Source organism: Sparus aurata, chromosome 15 (genome assembly GCF_900880675.1).
Source record: "Sparus aurata chromosome 15, fSpaAur1.1, whole genome shotgun sequence".
Lineage (NCBI taxonomy): Eukaryota > Metazoa > Chordata > Actinopteri > Spariformes > Sparidae > Sparus > Sparus aurata.
Genome location: NC_044201.1, coordinates 24630103 through 24652113, shown reverse-complemented (window position 1 = coordinate 24652113; position 22011 = coordinate 24630103). Strand labels below are relative to the sequence as shown.

At 40.1% G+C, this 22011-nt stretch overlaps 3 protein-coding genes across 3 annotated transcripts; 2 read left to right on the top strand and 1 right to left on the bottom strand.

Moving 5' to 3' along the window:
• Nucleotides 1-1378: 1378 nt before the first annotated feature.
• On the bottom strand, nucleotides 1379-9187 carry LOC115596807 (histone H4-like). Its single transcript, XM_030442220.1, has 2 exons — nucleotides 9053-9187; nucleotides 1379-1787 (listed from the first exon to the last, which is right to left on the bottom strand). The coding sequence occupies exons 1-2, from the start codon at nucleotides 9185-9187 to the stop codon at nucleotides 1428-1430; spliced, it is 495 nt and encodes a 164-aa protein (XP_030298080.1). The 3' UTR covers nucleotides 1379-1427.
• Nucleotides 9121-13865, top strand: LOC115596476 (multiple inositol polyphosphate phosphatase 1-like). Its single transcript, XM_030441628.1, has 5 exons — nucleotides 9121-9774; nucleotides 9857-10051; nucleotides 11310-11407; nucleotides 12875-13005; nucleotides 13301-13865. The coding sequence occupies exons 1-5, from the start codon at nucleotides 9186-9188 to the stop codon at nucleotides 13683-13685; spliced, it is 1398 nt and encodes a 465-aa protein (XP_030297488.1). The 5' UTR covers nucleotides 9121-9185; the 3' UTR covers nucleotides 13686-13865.
• A 527-nt stretch (nucleotides 13866-14392) lies between these two features.
• On the top strand, nucleotides 14393-21670 carry LOC115596477 (multiple inositol polyphosphate phosphatase 1-like). The gene is made up of 5 exons (XM_030441629.1): nucleotides 14393-15060; nucleotides 15145-15339; nucleotides 15746-15843; nucleotides 16239-16369; nucleotides 20496-21670. The coding sequence occupies exons 1-5, from the start codon at nucleotides 14472-14474 to the stop codon at nucleotides 20878-20880; spliced, it is 1398 nt and encodes a 465-aa protein (XP_030297489.1). The 5' UTR covers nucleotides 14393-14471; the 3' UTR covers nucleotides 20881-21670.
• Nucleotides 21671-22011: the final 341 nt, after the last annotated feature.

Sequence of the window (22011 nt, the reverse complement as noted above, 5' to 3'; positions counted from 1 at the left end):
GAACCCTGAGTAAGTATTGTTCGTGGTCAGTCAAACATGCTGACTCTTGTGTCTATCACTGCACCAAGTGTATGTATTTTGTTGTGTTGCAAACCTATATCCACTAAATTCCCCTCGGGACAAATAAAGTAATTTTGTATGATGTGTTAAGTATTAATTATAAATGTACTTTTCATTACATATTTTTCAGAGGAAGCAGAAATCTCTTCACTTTGTTATGTGGTCAAAATGTCCCAAGCACTTCGTCCTCATATGAGACTGAACAAACAAATGAAGGCAAAATGACTTTATATGATAGTAGTATAAGTAATTAGTATTAATGCACATTTTTGTAGCCATTAAATGTTATGTCTATAATTTTCTGTCATGGAGTATATCACTGCTAAAAGAAAAAGCAGACAGATTCTCATTTTGATTTGCATACTTTGTTCAACTTTTGTCTCAATGGTTGTCATTATTAACAACTCAATTAACACATTTTTTGTATGATAAATGTAAGTGAGGGCCAAAGCAAAAGAAAAGCGAGTACAAATAACTGAATCACAGTGTTTGTGTTACAGGTATACTTGCAGGTGGGATGCACCATGACAACCAAATGACTGCAGGTTGGGTTGTGAGGGTTAATAAGCTTGTATGAAAAAAGGGAAACAAGCTCCTCTGTGTTATCTACAAACACATAAAACTGTTTTATAATACAACTGAATCAACATGTTATGGTGGATTATAGTAGGGGTGGGAAGATCGATCAGAATATCGATAGTATCGATACCAAGGTGAGTATTGGTATCAGATCGATATTTTTGTTGCAGTTTCTCTTCCAAATGTTCAGCAAATCACCTGTATTTCTTCACAGAGTTTGTGTGATCGCAGCCTCTCTCTCAGTCTTGTGCGCAGTGCTCCTCTCCACCTCTCTCACTCTTAAGTATGAACATGGCAGAATAAGATAAACCGTTCGTGCATCTGTTGAAGGAACATTAGTATTCCTATTTAGGCTATATGCAGATAGGTTATAGATTTAATCATGTTAAATATGTTCTTATTTGGCTAAAATCTTTATCCTGTGTTTTATCATAATCAGCCAATTCAAGGCAAAAGTACAAAATCATTCAATGATCAGCAATACTGGACCTATAATTACTGTAAATTTGCAGTATCACCCACCCCTAGATTATAGACACTACAATCCCTTGGTTTAAGTCATGCTCTACAGATCTAGGTGCAGAACTTAGTTGGTCAGGTTATTAAGGGCATTGCTGCAAGTACACACACGTTGACAAGCACGTTTTAAGGCAAAGTCGATTTCAAACTGGTCAGGTTTTTAAGTTGTCAGCATTAATATTTTGGTAACTAAAGAAAGTTTGCTTTTGATAAGAGACAAGTGTGTGGCCCTTAAAAGGACCTTTGGTTTGATGAAGAGATCGATGTGTTTAACCTCCGAAGCCGTACAGGGTGCGGCCCTGCCTCTTCAGAGCGTACACCACATCCATGGCGGTCACGGTCTTCCTCTTTGCATGCTCGGTGTAGGTGACGGCGTCACGGATCACGTTCTCCAGGAACACCTTGAGCACACCGCGGGTCTCCTCGTAGATGAGACCGGAGATACGCTTCACTCCACCGCGGCGAGCCAGACGGCGGATAGCGGGCTTGGTGATTCCCTGGATGTTATCACGGAGGACTTTACGGTGACGCTTGGCGCCTCCTTTCCCGAGTCCTTTACCTCCTTTCCTCTGCCGCTCATTGTTGCTATTTAGACGATTAACAGCGAATAATTTCAAAGGCCGTATGCACTGTTATTTAAATCAGATCCGCCGACGTGATTGAAGTCGTAGGGGTGGGGCTTTTCTTCTTCGTTAGTCTCGCGTGAAGCTCAATGTCTCTCTGGTCTGTAGCACCACATACTGAGCAAAAACATGAATCAGAAACATGTCCCTACTTTTCACAAGTTGTTTTTTTAACCTGCTGTGTATGACTGACCACCACAGTGTGTTCACTCGCTCCTCTTTGTCAGAAACCAAATTGTTTTTGTTAGTTTAGGCAACTTGTCACAGAAATTTGACATTGAAAACAGTGTTCATTTCAGATTCTAGTTCCTCTTCTTTGTTTGCTCTATACATGCTCACTCTGAGCAACGTTATTGATCATCACAAATCACTGCTGAAGGTATAAAACTACACATCTCGTTTTCACCAGACAGTTCCAGGTCTTATAACACTCTTTTATCTGTGTCACTAACATCAGTCGCTGATAAACAAACTTTCTGGAGAAGGAGTGTTGGTATGGAAGCAAATCTGGACCATAATCCAAATTAAAAATGGACGTTTAAGATTTAATTTCCAAAAGATGCCTCAGCAAATAGTTACCAAAAATTCAATGTGAAATGTCAAATTTGAAAATTAAAATGCATTAGGAGAAAGGCTTTTTCATTTCAGGATCATGGCCCTGAGTAATTTGGTGCCCTATGGAATTAGACTTGTGCCAAAAGAAACAAACAAAACTTCTTAAATGTCAAACAAAAACAGGAATTTGAGAGAACATAAAACTCATTTCAAAAATAAAACTTAGAACTTGCAATCAAATAATTTGTCAAATAGTGTAAAATATTGGTCTTTTACTCTTCTAATAATGCATTATTTTGTTAACGGTTCCCTCTGCTGGTCTCTCTCCGCTCAGACTTTTACGCTGACTCTCAGCTTTGCGCTCTCTCTGTAGCTCTGTCTCGTTTGCGCTCCCTGACTTTTTGTTTGCAGTTTTGGCACAAACCTCTCAGGTGGGCGGGCCTTTCCAGCAGAACGTCCCCATTGGCTAATTAGTTGTTGACTGACACAGTTCAGTACCTATGTGTAGGTAGCTAGCGCGCTAAATGACCCCAGCTTTAAAATGGAGAGAGGAAGAGATGACAACGACAACAATGACAATGAAGAACAATATATATATGTCATAACTACTTACATTTCATTAGTTTTTCTTGTTGTGGGTTGTTACTATTGTTCTTCATTGTCATTGTTGTCGTTGTCGTTGTCATCTTCTTCTTCTCTCCGTTTTAAAGCCGGGGTTGTTTAGCGCGCTAGCTACCTACCCATAGGTACTGAGCTGTGTCAGTCAAAATCTAATTAGCCAATGGGGACGCTCTGCTGAAAAGGCCCACCCACCTGAGAGGTTTGTGCCAAAACTGCAAACAAAAAGTCAGGGAGCGCAAACGAGACAGAGCTGCAGAGAGAGCGCAAAGCTGAGAGTCAGCGCACAAGTCTGAGCGGAGAGAGACCAGCAGAGGGAACCGTTAACAAAATAATGCATTATTAGAAGAGTAAAAGACCAATATTTTACACTATTTGACAAATTATTTGATTGCAAGTTCTAAGTTTTATTTTTGAAGTGAGTTTTATGTTCTCTCAAATTCCTGTTTTTGTTTGACATTTAAGAAGTTTTGTTTGTTTCTTTTGGCACAAATCTAATTCCATAGGGCCCTAGGGAAGATCTTAGCCGGCGCCCTCTTGCATCACAGTCAATTTCACAATCAATTTTCATTCACTCACACAGAAACTGCATGTATGTATTCAAGATTGTATTTCTTTTAAGTCAAAAATATCACACCAAATAAAAACTGAAGAAAAAAACAAGTGATAAAAAACGACCTCCAACTCCTCCACGTTGCCATGTGGGTATTGTGCTCCCGGCTATCCTCATGAACCTTCAGCAAGTAGCTTGCATTGTTCCAGTCCTTTAGTCCTTCCTTATTAAAGGATAACTTCGGTGGATTTCAACATGCAGCTTCATTGCTCAAGCTACCCTTGACTTGCCAGTACCGAAGACGCGAACACTTTTGGTCCAACCCTTACAGGGCTCCTTGAACGGAGAGTTAGCATTGACAGTTAAAAGCATGGGGTCAGAACTTTACACTGTGTTTTAAGCGTCTTAACATGCTCCAAACCTCACCCCAAAAGTTATGCAACATCAGCAGACACCTTACAACACAGCACTGTAGCGTGTAGGACTCAAAATGAATAAAAAAGTGGTTAAACAGTGTGTTTGTGCAGGCAGCTACATACCGGTTTGTTGACATCCCTGTCTTCCGGTAGTCCAAACTAGTCAATCCGTCGAGCGTGCGCTTACTCCCTCACTGGCAGAGATGGAAACTTGAATTTTGCAGACAGAAACGTATTCCAGCATTTTCGTTTTTCTGTTCATAACACACATGTCCATGTTACAGCCTGTCATGAGCCATGAGCCTTACAATAGCCTGTTATGAGTCTATTTGCTCTGCACTGAGAGCTAGCTTGTCTGCGCATGACCGTAGCTCGTACTGAGAGGGGACTCGTCAGTGGCGATCAAAGCTGTTTCCGAAATAGTCACGATGGAGAGCTTGTCTGATGTTGAAGTGGAAGACATCGATGACGAACCTTTTGAATTCGACGGTAGACCATATTTTGTTCATCGCTGACTCTCTGCTATGCTCTCCTCTCTGCAAGAACCACGGGCATGCGCAGACAAGCTAGCTCTCAGTGCAGAGCAAATAGACTCATAACAGGCTATTGTAAGGCTCATGGCTCATGACAGGCTGTAACATGGACATGTACGTTATGAACAGAAAAACGAAAATGCTGGAATACGTTTCTGTCTGCAAAATTCAAGTTTCCATCTCTGCCAGTGAGGGAGTAAGCGCACGCTCGACGGATTGACTAGTTTGGACTACCGGAAGGCAGGGACGTCAACAAACCGGTATGTAGCTGCCTGCACAAACACACTGTTTTAACCACTTTTTTATTTATTTTGAGTCCTACACGCTACAGTGCTGTGTTGTAAGGTGTCTGCTGATGTTGCATAACTTTTGGGGTGAGATTTGGAGCATGTTAAGACGCTTAAAACACAGTGTCAAGTTCTGACCCCATGCTTTTAGCTGTCAATGCTAACTCTCCGTTCAAGGAGCCCTGTAAGGGTTGGACCAAAAGTGTTTGCGTCTTTGGCACTGGCAAGTCAAGGGTAGCTTGAGCAATGAAGCTGCATGTTGAAATCCACCGAAGTTATCCTTTAAGTGTGTATTCTTTTGGAGAAAATATTTAGCAGCAGAAGCAGTGCAAGCTATCATTTCTGTTTGAGTACATCAGCCAGCTTCTTTTGATTTTTTCAGCATTGACTAAGACTCTGTTACAAAAGTCATGTTGACACTCTCCCATCTTTGTTTTTGGGAAATGTGTAACTTCTTTTTTATTTGAAATGGTCCACTGTGAACTAACTCTCATCTCACTGTGTCAGTTAGAAGAGATGTCCAGTCAGCCTTTAGTCCTGATGCTGTCACTCTGCTGTGCTGAGGTAGAGGGACAGGAGCACCTGATGCTGTGTTACTGTGGTGCTGAAATATGTTAAAACTGCATCTGAAGAGAGAAGAGAAGTATATGTGACCACTGCATGTTACTTTTTAATAATAAAAAAAAAACAGATGCTTGATGTGTGCTATAAACAAGACTAATATTATTAATAATCAAAATGTGATGAGGTTCATGAGTGCAATTGCAGTGTGTGTGTGTATATATATAGTTTGCCTATGAATGATATGGGAAAGCTTAGAGTATTAACAGTAATACACTTTAACTGCACGTTAACACGGATATAAACTTTAACAAACATAAACTGTGACACAATAAACCAAAGGCTTACAACGACCCTATTACAAATGGGATGGAAAACTAATAGCGTTTTAACTGATATACAGGCAGGAAAGACACCTGTAAAATAACACCTGAACAGGCCTAATGTTAACTTTCAAAACGGCCCTGATGAATCTAAGGTGGAGTAACATTAACACACGGCGACTCAGTTATTTACTGATTATTAAAGAATGCTGCTATCGTCCGAAGTAAGCTGGCAAGCTAACACTCGGCTCCAACAAAGGTAACTACGATCATTTAACTATTAATGTCATTCACTTCATCACATTGACGTTACTGTGCCTGTATCTTCTTCACGTTTTCCTCTTCTTTACTTCTTTTCCTTCACTGGGTGCCGGATGGTTTCAGTCTTTTGGACCTTGTGGTAAATCTCTCTTGGGGTCTCAGTCCGGTCAGATTCCCCTCACAGAGGACAGGTACAGTGCAGCGAGCCAGGAACCAGAAAAAAGGCCTCTCCGTTCTTTGATAGTCCTTTCTATGACGTTATGTTGCTGTGGGCTTATATAATATTTCGCAATAATAGTAGTAATGACACTGTTAAAAAATATATATATATATTTTTATTTTTTATTTTTATTATTTATTTTTTCTCCCTCCATTTTCGGCGCCCATCCCATTTGCCTATACTGCCTATGCCCAAGGCCGGTGTTGTGACCTGTGAGGCCTGTGGACGGTGGTTGTGTTGGAAGGCAAAAGATACAGGACATATTTGTGTGTGTGCAGCATGCTTAAGGAAAGGCACATAAAAGATCAAAATGAGAAACTGATGAATGTGGATGTTTTCTTTACAAAGCCAAAGTGAAATTTTTCATATTTATCATTTTTAAAAATTATTTTGATGTTTTTGTTGATGTGTTAGATATTATACATTTTGCCATTTAATTATTTTTTTTGTCTTTATTGGATTTGAATAATAATTATGTGCTCTAAAAAGACACTATTTATTTTTTGTTTAATATTATTAAAGTCTTTAATGCTTGTCTGAACCTTGATATCGAAAAGAGGGGGAACAGTATCTGACAGTAGTATTCCAAGCTGTCAGGATGCGTTCCCCCTGTTTTAAATGCTCAAATTTAATGATATCAGTCTGAAAATCACAGGACTTACCTGTTGTGGGGAAAGAAGTCAGGAGTATGAATTTGAAAGATGTGTGAGCCTCCTTTCATACTGAACAGAGGGGGAACAGTATCTGACAGTAATATTCCAAGCTGTCAGGATGCGTTCCCCCTGTTTAAATGGTCAAATTTAATGATATCAGCCTGAAAATCACAGGACTCATCTATTGTCGGGAAACAAGTCAGGAGTATGAATTTGAAAGATGTGCGAGCTTCATTTCATACTGAACAGAGGGGAAACAGTATCTGACAGCAGTACGTTGTCAGGATGCGTTCCCCCTGTTTTAAATGCTCAAATTGAATGATATCTGCCTGAAAATCACAGGACTTATCTGTTGTCGGGAAACAAGTCAGGAGTATGAATTTGAAAGATGTGTGAGCCTCCTTTGATATCAAACAGAGGGGGAACAGTATCTGACAGTAGTATTCCAAGCTGTCAGGATGTGTTTTAACTGTTACAATAGAGCTGGATTTAAGACAAATATGATAAAATAGTGATTTATATTCAGCCTATAAATGAATGAGTTCACTTTCTTCCAAAACTCCATAATATTCGAAATGAAAAGTCTCTCACAAATATAATATTTTTTTATTGATAGAAATAAAATAACTTTTTTATTCCACATAAAAGTTGGGTGAAATATATGTACTCTTCTTCAATGTCAAGGATTTTGACAAAGAATTACTTAAAAGTACACAGTAAAAGTGCTTTCATGTAATTCATGCAAGTGGTTTACAAAGTTCAGCAGTATATTTTGTTTAATTTAGTTTTTTCTCACGTTCTATACTTTTTACCGAGATTAAATACTGTATCATATGTTTCATGGGTCTGATTGTCAGATCCTTTGATATCGAACAGAGGGGAAACAGTATCTGACAGTAATATGCCAAGTTGTCAGGATGCGTTCCCCCTGTTTTAAATGCTTAAATTTAATGATAACAGCCTGAAAATCACAGGAATTATCTGTTGTGGGGAAAGAAGTCAGGAGTATGAATTTGAAAGATGTGTGAGCCTCCTTTCATACTGAACAGAGGGGGAACAGTATCTGACAGTAATATGCCAAGCTGTCAGGATGCGTTCCCCCTGTTTTAAATGCTCAAATTTAATGATATCTGCCTGAAAATCACAGGACTTATCTGTTGTGGGGAATGAAGTCTGGAGTATGAATTTGAAAGATATGTGAGCCTCCCTTTACTGAACAGAGGGGGAACAGTATCTGACAGTAATATTCCAAGCTGTCAGGATGCGTTCCCCCTGTTTAAATGGTCAAATTTAATTATATTATTCTGAAAATCACAGGAATCATCTGTTGTGGGGAAAGAAGTCTGGAGTGTGAATTTGAAAGATGTGTGAGCCTCCTTTCATTTTGAACAGAGGGGGAACAGTATCTGACAGTAATATGCCAAGTTGTCAGGATGCGTTCCCCCTGTTTTAAATGCTCAAATTGAATGATATCTGCCTGAAAATCACAGGACTTATCTGTTGTGAAGAAAGAAGTCAGGAGTATGAATTTGAAAGGTGTGTGAGATTCCTTTCATACTGAACAGAGGGGGAACAGTATCTGACAGTAGTACGTTGTCAGGATGTGTTCTCCCTGTTTTAAATGGTCAAATTGAATGATATCAGCCTGAAAATCACAGGACTCATCTATTGTCGGGAAACAAGTGAGGAGTATGAATTTGAAAGATGTGTGAGCCTCCTTTGATATCAAACAGAGGGGGAACAGTATCTGACAGTAGTATTCCAAGCTGTCAGGATGTGTTTTAACTGTTACAATAGAGCTGGATTTAAGACAAATATGATAAAATAGTGATTTATGTTCAGCCTATAAATGAATGAGTTCACTTTCTTCCAAAACTCCATAATATTCGAAATGAAAAGTCTCTCACAAATATAATATTTTTTTTATTGATAGAAATAAAATAACTTTTTTATTCCACATAAAAGTTGGGTGAAATATATGTACTCTTCTTCAATGTCAAGGATTTTGACAAAGAATTACTTAAAAGTACACAGTAAAAGTGCTTTCATGTAATTCATGCAAGTGGTTTACAAAGTTCAGCAGTATATTTTGTTTAATTTAGTTTTTTCTCACGTTCTATACCTTAGTTTTTTACCGAGATTAAATACTGTATCATATGTTTCATGGGTCTGATAGTGAGACTGCAGTCTGCCCCAAATTCAGTACCAGCAGCTCTTCAGAGCGGTTTCATTACGATTATCGTAAATGTTGGTGCATTTGCGCACTTGAAAAAATGTGCGGCTGATTTGACCACAGTGGGGTCTGGCTCGCGCTGCTGCTGAAAGCCTCCATTGATTGGTGGGACAGCCCGACACGACGTCACCACTCTGGTTCTGGTAGGAGGTGGTCCATGCGGCCATACATCCAGGCTACCAGGCTGCATCATGCCGGACATTGTTTGGAAAGTTACTGTTCTTTATTTCACTACCATTCTCGGCTTCTGCTGCTGTTTTCACACCGACGTGAACCCCGAGGACAACCCGAACATCCCAGCTATCGCCAAATACCTCGCCACTAAAGGGAGGTACGAGGAAGTGAACCCGCATCTCATAGACGACATACTTGCTGTGAACAGATCCATCTTACAGCCTCCATCTGCGCAATGTCGCGAAATCCATCTGACTGCCATCATAAGACACGGCACAAGGTACCCGACCAGCAAAAACGTCAAGAAGATGCAGAAGCTGTACGAGCTGGTGAAGAGCAGCGCCGCAGCCAAACAGAGCTGGCTGCGTGAGATCCAGACCCAGTGGAGGATGTGGTACACTGAGGACATGGACGGCAGACTCGTCCAGAAAGGTGTGGACGACCACAAACATCTGGCTGTCAGGCTGTCAAAGCTGTTCCCCACAATGATCTCAGAGGAGAAGCTCCGAGGGGGATTCATCAAATTCATAACCAGCTCAAAGCACAGGTGTGTCAACAGCACACTGTCCTTCAAGGCAGGACTGACAGGGCTGTGGGCTATTACAGGTATGAGCTCATCATGACATGATTATGATTAACATCTTATATTCACTTTCAGTATAACCTGCACCTTTTATTCTCTACCCAGATAAGGAGTTTGACCATGCAGTGAACGATGCCCTGATGAGGTTCTTTGACCATTGCACCAGGTTTGTGGAGGAAGTGGACAACAACCCGTCAGCTGTGTCAGAGGTGGACAAGTTCAGGCAGGGACCAGAGATGAGGAGGGTCCAGGAGAAGATCGCAGACCGTCTCAGAGTCCCGTACGATAACATCACAGATGGTGAGTGTTGGAGAGAGTTGTGAAAGTTCTGTCTTCGTAAAAAACATACACACTATCACACTGCAAAGGATCAAGGTGCAACTTTGTCGTCATTATGCAACACAGGATTGCACAATGAAATGCAGCTGTAGCTTCAAAGGAATAAAATTGAACATGTAATTATATTTATGATGAAGATGTACACTTGCATGCACACAAATGACAACACGAGAACCAACGTTAGTGACATGTTGCATGAAATTTAGATTAACGTATGAAAGCTCTTGATGAGCTCTTACTGTCGGATTCATACTCCAAACACATGTGAGGCAGCATATCAGCAGAGTAACATTCTCTTAATAATGTCAACTTTGAACTTTTACGAGAGTTTGCAGATACTGTGAGGAAGCAGCAGCACAGCAGCTTCAATCAGCCGATTCATGAGTTTGAAATAGTACATTTAGATCGATCCACAGGTCTGCGTATCAGTGTAGTCGTATCTTTAACTTTAAAATCGATTTCCGATTCATATCAGTTCATTTGTATACCCCTGTTCCTGAGTATTTCTGTTTACAAGTTGGAGAACAAGCATTAACAACTACTAGGCAGCATTGGCTATCAAAGAACAAGAAGCAATGTACATTTGAATTAGCACAAGTAGGACAATGAAATTAGGAAATACCCCCTAAACTGGCATTTTCCATTATACAACATGAACAAGTGCAAATTAATTATACTTCATGCACGGACCGCTGATACTAAACAAACATGTTTTCTTACATCAGTACTTCATTATAATGATGTTTTGTCTGTACCTCTATCGAATATTTCAGCTTCTGTGTTTTTGATATCACACTTGGCCATATTGTGATATCAATAATGCTTTGACTGATTGCGCAGCCCTTCATTTAATTGAAGTGTTGTGATGATACAGAACCGACTCTGTGTCCCAGCCTGAAACACACTGCAGGCAGAAGATGCTGTACACAGTGGTCAGTGTCCACTGGATGGAGCTGTTTTCTAATTTAGTCCTTAGGCCTCTGCAGCAGGTTGCAGTAAACCTTGTCTTTAATGGCCTTGAATTAGTATTATAGGCTTAAAAAATACAATAATTCAACAAGCTATAGCCTTTTAGGTTCAGTTTTAAGACGAAGATAAATCTGTAGATAGTTTACAGTGCTTAAAGTGGAAGTACATGCTTTGTATGAGATCTTAACATGGCGGCATTTTCTGTGTAACTTCCCCACTGAACATTATTACGCCAACCTCTCTCCTGCAGATCTGACTGAGGCTGCGTTTGACTTGTGTGCTTATGAATTTGCGATCAAAGCAGTGAACTCTCCCTGGTGTCAGCTCTTCGATGAGAGTGATGCAAAGGTAGGAGCAATAAGTGGTCAACAGTATGTAGATTTAAAGTGACAGTGGTATCAAATAGCTGTTCTCAATTGAAATCAAATCAGATCAAATACATTTTAATCACACTGCCTCAATGGTCTTTACAATGTGTGCAGTGAGCGACATCCTCTGTCCTTAGACCCTCGATTTCGAGTGAGAAAAAACTTCCCATGTTGATGGGGAAAAAATTATCCTTTTAACTGGGTAAAAAAAAAAATCAGCTGTGATCTTTATGAGGCGGATTAAAGTTAGCCAGGAGATATTTGATCATTATTTCAGGTTCATTTATTCATGGGATTAGATATAACAGAGAGAGCGAATGGGATGTTTTCCAGCACAATAGGCTTTGGTATTTTGTACTACAAAGGAACAAAGGATCTGTTTTATTCAATTTTCTCAGTAAGTCACGACAGTGTGACAGTGTGACAGCATTCAAAGCTCCAGGACGCTAAAACTGAGGCAGCTAAATGTAATCCAGCCCATCAGTAATTTATTACTTAAATCTGTTCTTTTCTGTGTTTTTGCTCCTTTGACATGTTATAATCTCCCTTGTGAAAAAAGGTGTATTTGACACCTTGAAACATACTCTCCATTTTTGCCAGGAAAGACTACTATTTCACCATCACAAGTTGATTTATCTACAGGGCTGTTTATCTCCAAGTGCAGGCTGTTTTTCTACATATTTTGCAAATAGAATTGTTCAAATTTAGCACAAGTCAAACTGCCTGGACTTTACACAAGGCAAATAAACACAGAGGATGGGCAGTTTTAAGGTTCACGTTTAACCCTTTCATGCATGAATCATTCATGTTGATTTAGTCCTTAACAAGTGAAAAAACATGCCAAAGCTTCTTCTTTCAATATATGTTTATATCTCTATATATTTATTTCAGAAAACATAGACACAGAACATTGAAACTAGTAAACAAAAACAATGCCCACTTCTTGTGTGAGACATGGTACACCATCTTAAATAGTTAAAAATGGCTTCCAAATATCCTTCCACTGTAGTGAACAGCAGGAAAGCGTGAGGTTTTATTTTGCTAAAAGTCACAAATAAAAAGGCACTTGAATTAACCAGAGAGGCAGCTGATCGTTCAGGCACTTAAGTCACCTGAGGGCACAGGAATGTTCAGTAACTTAACCAACTATTGAATCCAATGCAAACAGGACAACGCAAACAAACAGCTCAGTCAAATCTGGGTAAGAGGTACTCAGCAAACCCAACATTAGACAAGTCATCTAGATATCGTGTTGTTTGTTGTATTCATTACCTTGTTTGTTGTGGCCCACTATTCATCCTTTGAGAATTCCTCTGCTATTGTGTGCATATGAAAGGACGTTTTGTGTTACAAGCTGACGCAGAATTGCAAAACTGATCTAAATTGGGATATTGTTGTTTTAAAAGCCCACACGTATACAGGTTATCTTTGAACTATGTACCAACAGGTTATGGAGTATGCAACTGACCTGAGGGAATTCTGGAAAAGAGGCTACGGTCACGACATCAACAGCAAGGCGAGCTGCGCACTCTTTCATGATATCTTTAGCCGACTAAACAAGGCAGCCGGCGAGAACAAGTAAGTGAACTATAAAAGTGAGCTGAAGTCCAAACAAATATAAAAAAGCCTCAGTGGAATAGATGAAACAATCACAGTTACCATCAGTTTTGTCAGCCTATCCTTCAGTCTTGTTTGTTTCATTCAGTTTTTGCCATTTTGATTAGAACAGAAGTTTAAAACCATCTATTAAAGGTATCATCCTCACATCTGAGAAGTTAGAGCCAGAGAATTTTCGCCTTCGATGATTAACAGATTATACATATTACTTTCTGTCGATCAACCAATAAAAAATAATTGACTAATTGTATGTCAGATCAGGCCAGCAGGTGACTGAAGCTGTGACAGTCCAGGTCGGCCATGCAGACACCCTGCTGCCACTGCTTACACTTCTGGGCTTCTTCAAGGACAGCGATGCCCTGACATCCACCAACTACGCCTCTCAGACCCAACGCTCTTTCCGCACAAGCCACTTTTTACCCTATGCAGCTAACTTACTCCTCGTCCTATACGATTGTGGGGGAGGCGACCTGAGACTGCAGCCGCTGCTCAACGAGAAGACTGTGACTTTCCCCGGTTTGACTGACCAGAGGGCCTCCATGCCGCTCTATGAAGACGTCAAAAAGCACTACAGGGAACTGCTGCAAGGCTGTGACTTTGAGGCTGAGTGTCAGCTGTTCAAGGCTCCTGCTGATGTTTAGGCAGACAGGGTAGATTACAGGATGATTGTAGAGTTACAGGTGCTTTTAATTGTACAAATTGGATAACAATATTGTCCAAGCATGAAAATGTAAATCGCTGGAAATAAGTTTTTGTAATAAACATTTTCAGGAAGCACAAAACATGTTTTGTGAAGCACTGAAATAAAAATCAAGATCTGACTAAATGTCCACTGTTATTGCAAATCAATAGAAATAACTACGAAATTGAAATAACATATAGAATCATTTAATTTCTTAATAATTAAAACTTTCTGACAAAAACTTTTGCCATTATCTGGTTTATATCAACACCTACATGCTATGGTATCTCAATATTTAAATATATATTGATATGTATATAGACACACACGGTCTACTATATACATGGTCAGTGGTAACTGCACAGACATTAGATTGCTGAAGGTTTTTCAAACATGAATGAACTAGGAAGTCAGGAGTGGGGAAAACTGTTGTCAACAGTTTTTAAAGAGTTAATCATGTTTTAGTTACAGGAAAAATCACCAGCACGTCAGGACCAACTTTTAAACTAACCTTCATTAAGTTTTTTAAAGTTAGAATTCAAAACTTGTTTACATAAGTACAAACAGCACTTGTGTCAAAAGTGATCAATGTCTGTTATTGTGTATTATGTAAAGTTTTGGGTCTGGCTCGTGCCGCTGCTGAAAGCCTCCATTGATTGGTGGGACAGCCCGACATGACGTCACCACTCTGGCTCTGGTAGGAGGAGGTCCATGCGGCCATACATCCAGGCTACCAGGCTACATCATGCCGGACATTGTTTGGAAAGTTATTGTTCTTTATTTCACCACCATTCTCGGCTCCCGCTGCTGTTTCCACACCGACGTGAACCCCGAGGACAACCCGAACATCCCGGCTATCGCCAAATACTTCACCACTAAAGGGAGGTACGAGGAAGTGAACCCGCATCTCATAGACGACATACTTGCTGTGAACAGATCCATCTTACAGCCTCCATCTGCGCAATGTCGCGAAATCCATCTGACTGCCATCATAAGACACGGCACAAGGTACCCGACCAGCAAAAACGTCAGGAAGATGCAGAAGCTGTACGAGCTGGTGAAGAGCAGCGCCGCAGCCAAACAGAGCTGGCTGCGTGAGATCCAGACCCAGTGGAGGATGTGGTACACTGAGGACATGGACGGCAGACTCGTCCAGAAAGGTGTGGACGACCACAAACATCTGGCTGTCAGGCTGTCAAAGCTGTTCCCCACAATGATCTCAGAGGAGAAGCTCCGAGGGGGATTCATCAAATTCATAACCAGCTCAAAGCACAGGTGTGTCAACAGCACACTGTCCTTCAAGGCAGGACTGACAGGGCTGTGGGCTATTACAGGTATGAGCTCATCATGACATGATTATGATTAACATCTCACATTCACTTTCAGTATAACCTGTAGCTTTTTCATTCTCTACCCAGATAAGGAGTTTGACCATGCAGTGAACGATGCCCTGATGAGGTTCTTTGACCTGTGCACCAGGTTTGTGGAGGAAGTGGACAACAACCCCTCAGCTCTGTCAGAGGTGGACAAGTTCAGGCAGGGACCAGAGATGAGGAGGGTCCAGGAGAAGATCGCAGACCGTCTCAGAGTCCCGTACAATAACATCACAGATGGTGAGTGTTGGAGAAAGTTGTGAAAGTTTTGTCTATGTGGAAAAAACATACACACTATCACACTGCAAAGGATCAAGGTGCAACTTTGTCGTCAACACAGGATTGCACAATGACATGCAGCTGTAGCTTCCTCCACACTACAGAGAATGTTGAAACAAATATTAAAATTTGAGACTAGAAAAGAATAAGGCAATAAAATGGGTCAAACAATAGTTTGAAGTATGTAAAAGTAGTAGTAAGTGAAGCTCTTTATTGTTCATATTTCATGGTGAGTATTTGTACAGTAGGTGGAGCTGTTTCCTTAATTGTACTGTATATTGATGTATTGAAGCTCTGCTAGATTGAGCTGTTGCTCAGGAAGTGTCACAGGCCTCATTAACATTTTACTCCAACCTTTCCCCTCCAGATATGGCCGAAGCTGCCTTTTACTTGTGTGCTTATGAGTTTGCCATCAAGACTGTGAACTCTCCCTGGTGTCGGCTCTTCGATGAGGTCGATGCACAGGTACAGGCTTTTAAGGGGTCAATAATCTGAAGTGCTTGTTGAAAATTATGTTAATTTTAGTCATTTATAATAATGTGGAAGATTATGACATCCTGTATTACATGTTGCATTACTTATTCCTATGTTATCTGTATTGTATCTGTTTAATAAACAAATAAATAAAGTAAATTATCAAAAGAAAACAAGGCCAAGTCAGAGAAAGACTCCCACCTAAACAGTATGTAATGCTTATCTTGCCTTTGCCGCTGTACTCATACAATGACACAGGGAGTGTTTTGTGTCTTGTGTTACAAGCTGACCTAACAATCAGGTAACCTGAAATGTTAACTTGCAAAACAAAGACTGGCTGACCCTGTATCCAGACCACTGATGACTTTTACTGTTTGGTTCAACAGGTTATGGAGTACGCAAATGACCTGAAACAATTCTGGAAAAGAGGCTACGGTCATGATATTAACAGCAAGTCGAGCTGCATTCTATTCCATGATTTGTTTAGCCGACTGGACAAAGCAGCCGACGAGAACAAGTGAGTTAGTTTCCGCCAGTGCTAAAAATGGAGCGTGGTGTTTCTATAAATGTTCCCTCCTAACCGTGTCAGTTAGTTGGTTGGTTTATCCGCAGTGTATGAACTTGTGCACAGCTTTATGCAACATAAATAGGTAGTTTTGGGTTAAATTTTGCTATCGACTGGAATTGTTATCTAAATAATAAATTCAAATTTACATTAGATGATCTTGGGAAATGATAGCCAATTCACCAAATAAGTCTCAGAAAAAGGTGCTTGACTGTCAGTCAGTGCATTTACATGACACTCAAGAAAACCGAATTACTGCGTTAGTCTGACTATGATCGGATTTTTAAGATGCATGTATACACCTTAGTCTGAGTAAAATCGGACCGGATCAGATTTCTCATAGTCGAATTACACCACGTAGATTATTCGATTGAAAGTCGCATAAACTCCTGCATGTATACGTTTCCAGCAGATCGGATCGGATTTTGCGTTCTGCGCAGGCGCGAGTTTTTTCCCCGGGGCCGTGAGCCGGAAGTAGATGGACGGCAGCGGCGGCGTCTTTCCTCCGAAATCACCGCAAGAAAGAGCGCCATTGTAATTATCATGTACACCATATACGAAGTGTACAAAGATGTAGCTTCATCTCGCTCTTCGTACGCCATCTTTCTTGAATGCCGAGACAGCTGGTGACGTAAAGCGGTCAGCCGGAGGTGGCCCCGTTAACACTAGTTGAAATGGGCACAGCGCCACCTAGCGTACCGGGGTATGACATGCTTTCGGCAGTAATTCGATTTTCTCATCGGCATGTATACTCGGATAATTGCAGTTGTCCGATTTAGCAGCATAGTCGAACTATGGCTGTAAATCTGACTAAGCTGTGCATGTAAACGCACTGACTGTGTAACTCTGATTAATTATTCACTTCATAACTACAACCAAAATTACTATACCTGCTAGAAATGGTCAAAGGATTTTGGAGTCTTTGACAGTGTAGAAGTAAGTAACATTCACACTTGTACAATATGAAATAGACAGCATGAAGGTTTAAAAGTCTTTTATGTAACACAAAGATGAAACCACACAATCTAACTAACGTGTACTTTAAACAGGTGTGTCTGTATGGAAGAACAAAAGCAAAATGGTTCAAAATACCATGAGCACGGCATGGACAAAGTAAGACTACAAACAAAACTACGAGATGGCTGATCGAAGGGTTGGACTAGATGGTGGATCACCAATTGTTTCTTTGATAGGAGAGAACAAAGAAACAATGGTGGTGTTCACATCATGTGCTCACTGATATCACATGTGGGTGTGATGAGCTCTAGGCTGAAGGAGTGAAGGAGTCTGTGTAAAGCATAATTCAACTAACGTCTAATAAGCTGTGTAGCAAACCAAACTACTAATAACCCGACCTGAGATCGCAATAACACCCAAACAGTGAACAAACACACAGATTGAACAAATGTGCATTACATCTCCCAAAGTTCAAGTTCTTGTGCTTGGCCATGCTATGCTATGCTGTGTGCTATCGAGGCCCAGTTCAATGTCACCAGTCTTTGAAGAAAAGGCGCTGATGAGCCAAGCAGGAGAAGGTTGTAATTCCAGTGTTGAACAATGCTGTTCCTGCTGTGCAAGGTCTGATGAAAGACGGCAGGTGGAGGAAACTGGTCGCTCCTTTCCTTTGCAGGGATAGCAGCCCCGTGCTATCTTGCGCCGTCTGTTCCTTGGATTGCGGAGTTAGCTGGTAAGCATGGCATTACAGCTGCTGCTGCAAACTAAGCCGGAATACTAGCAGGACCTTGCGTTGCTGCGCTGAGTTCTTTTGGCCTGCTGGAAATACAGCTGGCAACTCTCAGCAGCTTTTAGGTCCAGAATAATCCAGGAGAAGAGAACTTGAGGGCAGGCAGCCCTGTGGAGAAAGAGGTGGAGAAGAGAGAGAGCAAAGGAGGTAGCTGGAGTTTTGACTGGTCACACTGCCCATTAGTAGCTCAAAGCTGAATTTGCACCTAGATGTAAAGACTGGGGCATATTTAGTAGGTTTGTGTCTATAGTGGTGTTCCTACCGAAGAACCTGCGAAATAGTACCATTTGAACCCTACGTAATCCAGGGTAAGTGTAACTCAACGCTAGATCTTCTTGTGCGTTTCCACTGCGGACAGTACTGCTACATGTAGGTGGGGTTGTTATCGACTTCGGGGTGAACCCCTTTCACTTAGCTGCAATTATTAACGGACACCAACCAACAAGCAACCCTGACTCTGTGTTAGGGTGTCAGCCCCGAGAGCTTCCGACATTGGTTTGAAAATACCAGGCTGTACTCAGGCTCTCAAAAGATCAAGTTTCTATCCACACCTGTACACCTCAAATGTAAACGCTTGAATGGGAAGGCCTGAGTAATTACAACTGTTTCAATCTGACAAAGTGAAAATTTAAGAAGGTAACCAGCTTCATAGGTTCCCTTAAATCAATTCCTACTATTCACAGACATATTTGTGCCATTTCATTCCTTCTCAGATGTTCACATCATTGTGTTTGGGTCACATGTTGGGAACACACAGCTAACTGAGGCGAGATAATTCAGTTTGCCACACACTCATACAGGAAGCAGACATCGTCACACTCGCAATTTCAACTGTTATCTCCTCATTCATACTTTTCAAAAAGAAACTAATTTAAAAACTGCAAATATTCCATATATAGTATTTATTGCATGAGGTATTCATATTCTTTCATACAAAGTCCATCAGTTTCAAAGTACAGAGGTTAAGTCAGTTGTGTAGATTATTTCACAGCCATTACTGTCACCATGCAGTTTAGCTCCAAGTTATTTACAATGTTCCTTCGGTTGCTTCTTTAAACAATGTTATTCTACCTGCAGTTAAGCCCCGGCTTACACAATATTTGGTATCCCCTTGTCCAAATATTTGTACTCTTTCAACTATCATCTAATCATTCATGCTTTACAATAGAAATTATTCTAACTGTATCATAATTCCCATGTTTCGTACATTATGTGTTTTACCTGACTTTTAAATCCTATTCAGTAAAAATATTTCAAGTAACTAACCTTACAGTTAAGGTAAATTATCAATAGGTTATTAAGAAATAACAGTTTTGAAGTCATGATGTCTATGTTGAAGAGATATACACTTAAATTAGCACGCTAACCACTTAGCCACAGCCTTTTGGTAAAAAGAATCGCTTTCTTGTTTGAAACTTTTTTTGAAGTACTCTGGTTACAGACTTGCCATATCACTAAATACAAATTAAATATAAATATTGTGTTGTCCTTTTTCTAACAACTTTCACACAGATGCAGTTGCCATGTGCACTGTGGTCTTGTTACGTTATGTTTTTTACCTATCCCTTGACAAAATGAGTCCGCAAGATTGCTTCTCTGATTTAAGTCAATTTCCAATTCCAATTTAGATTGGCTGTAGAGAAAAAGAAAGTTATCTGATTCGACATCAATATTAATCTTTCCTTAATGTGTTACAGAACTCTGACACCACTGTACTGCTACCTGGTTACGTGCATTTAACACTTTTAAATGCTCTTTCTTTATACTTTCAATCTGTTTATCAATTTCTGAGAAAAATCATCAAACATTTTTAACGTGATGTGCCAATATTACAACATTTATTTTCCTGATCAATAAATTCATCAGTATCAATTGTAACTCTAGAAAATGGCAGAAAACTGTATGATAAAACACAAAGAGAAAAAAAAAACAAAGACAGTTTAATCTGGATTAAACCTGACCCAGATGTTGTTTGTCCTGCATGGTAGGTCAAGCCAGCAGGTGCCTGAAACTGTGACAGTCCAGGTTTGGCAATTTAGATTTAAAAACAGAGATTTATAAATCATCCAATAGCGATAAGAATAGTCCTGACATTTTAGAAACAGGAGCCAGAGATTTTTCACCTTCACCAGTAAACTCTCTGCTAATCAATTAATCATTTAATTGGCACATTTTTTCAGCAGTAATAATCTAGTTTTGGGTTAGTATTTGTACATGTCTTGGTTGGTTCAGAATCTGGCTAAATCAGCTCTTGAGAGGATGCTCTAAAACGAGTGTCTCCTGCCTTAAAAGATACAATCTTAATGACCAGATGTTGTTTGTTCTGTATGTCAGATCAGGCCAGCAGGTGACTGAAGCTGTGACAGTCCAGGTCGGCCATGCAGAGACCCTCCTGCCACTGCTTACACTTCTGGGCTTCTTCAAGGACAGCGATGCCCTGACATCCACCAACTACGCCTCTCAGACACAACGCTCTTTCCGCACCAGCCATATGTTACCCTATGCAGCTAACTTACTCCTCGTCCTATACGACTGTGGGGGAGGCGAACTGAGACTGCAGCCGCTGCTCAACGAGAAGACTGTGACTTTCCCCGGTTTAACTGACCAGAGGGCCTCCATGCCGCTCTATGAAGACGTCAAAAAGCACTACAGGGAACTGCTGCAAGGCTGTGACTTTGAGGCTGAGTGTCAGCTGTTCAAGCCTCCTGCTGATGTTTAGGCAGACAGGGTAGACTCTGGAAAAGACGACATTACAGTGTCGTTGTTGTCTTTTCTTTGCATGAACATATCGCGGTATCAACTGGGCTTTTTAGTATTTTTCACTTCCTTTGTGTTTCACTTAAGAAAAGGCAGATTCTGTGTCTCTGAAACACACCATGATGCCACCCCAGGGATTTAATTTGAAGTGTACCTGTACCATTACAATATTACTACATCTATATTGCTAAATTACATTAAATAATTAAGGTTTATTTGAATTATTGCACAATATAACATGAATTAAAGTGTGTATTTTTGCAGTGTGAACATTTTCTATGTCCTGTTATGGTACCACCTTTCTGACCATGTATTATGATGCTGTACATATATAAATTTATTTTCTATATTTTTTTATTTCATCATTTATATTGCCCCTCATGCTCAAGTAGATTTGAACTAAAATTAATTGAACAATTGGAATTTTTGAAAGCTGATCAGCTCTGCATTTAAAAGTCCAATTTGTAAAAAGCTACTTTCTCACAAAGTGAAACTTTAAGAAGGTAACCAGCTTCATAGGTTCCCTTAAATCAATTCCTACTATTCACAGACATATTTGTGCCATTTCATTCCTTCTCAGATGTTCACATCATTGTGTTCGGGTCACATGTTTGGAACGCACAGCTAACTGAGACAAGATAATTCAGTTTGCCACACACTCATACAGGAAGCAGACATCGTCACACTCGCAATTTCAACTATTATCTCCTCATTTGTACTTTTTAGAAAGAAACTAATTAATAAACTGCAAATATTCCATATATAGTATTTATTGCACGATGTACTCATATTCTTAGTCATACAAAGTCCATCAGTTTCAAAGTACAGAGGTTAAGTCAGTTGTGCAGATTATTTCACAGCCATTACTGTCACCATGCAGTTTAGCTCCGAGTTATTTACAATGTTCCTTCGGTTGCTTCTTTGAACAATGTTATTCTACCTGCAGTTAAACCGGGGGCTTACACAATATTTGGTATCCTTCACCCCTTGTCCAAATATTTGTACTCTTTCAACTATCATCTAATCATTCATGCTTTACAATAGAAATTATTCTAATTGTATCATAATTCCCATATTTCGTACATTATGTGTT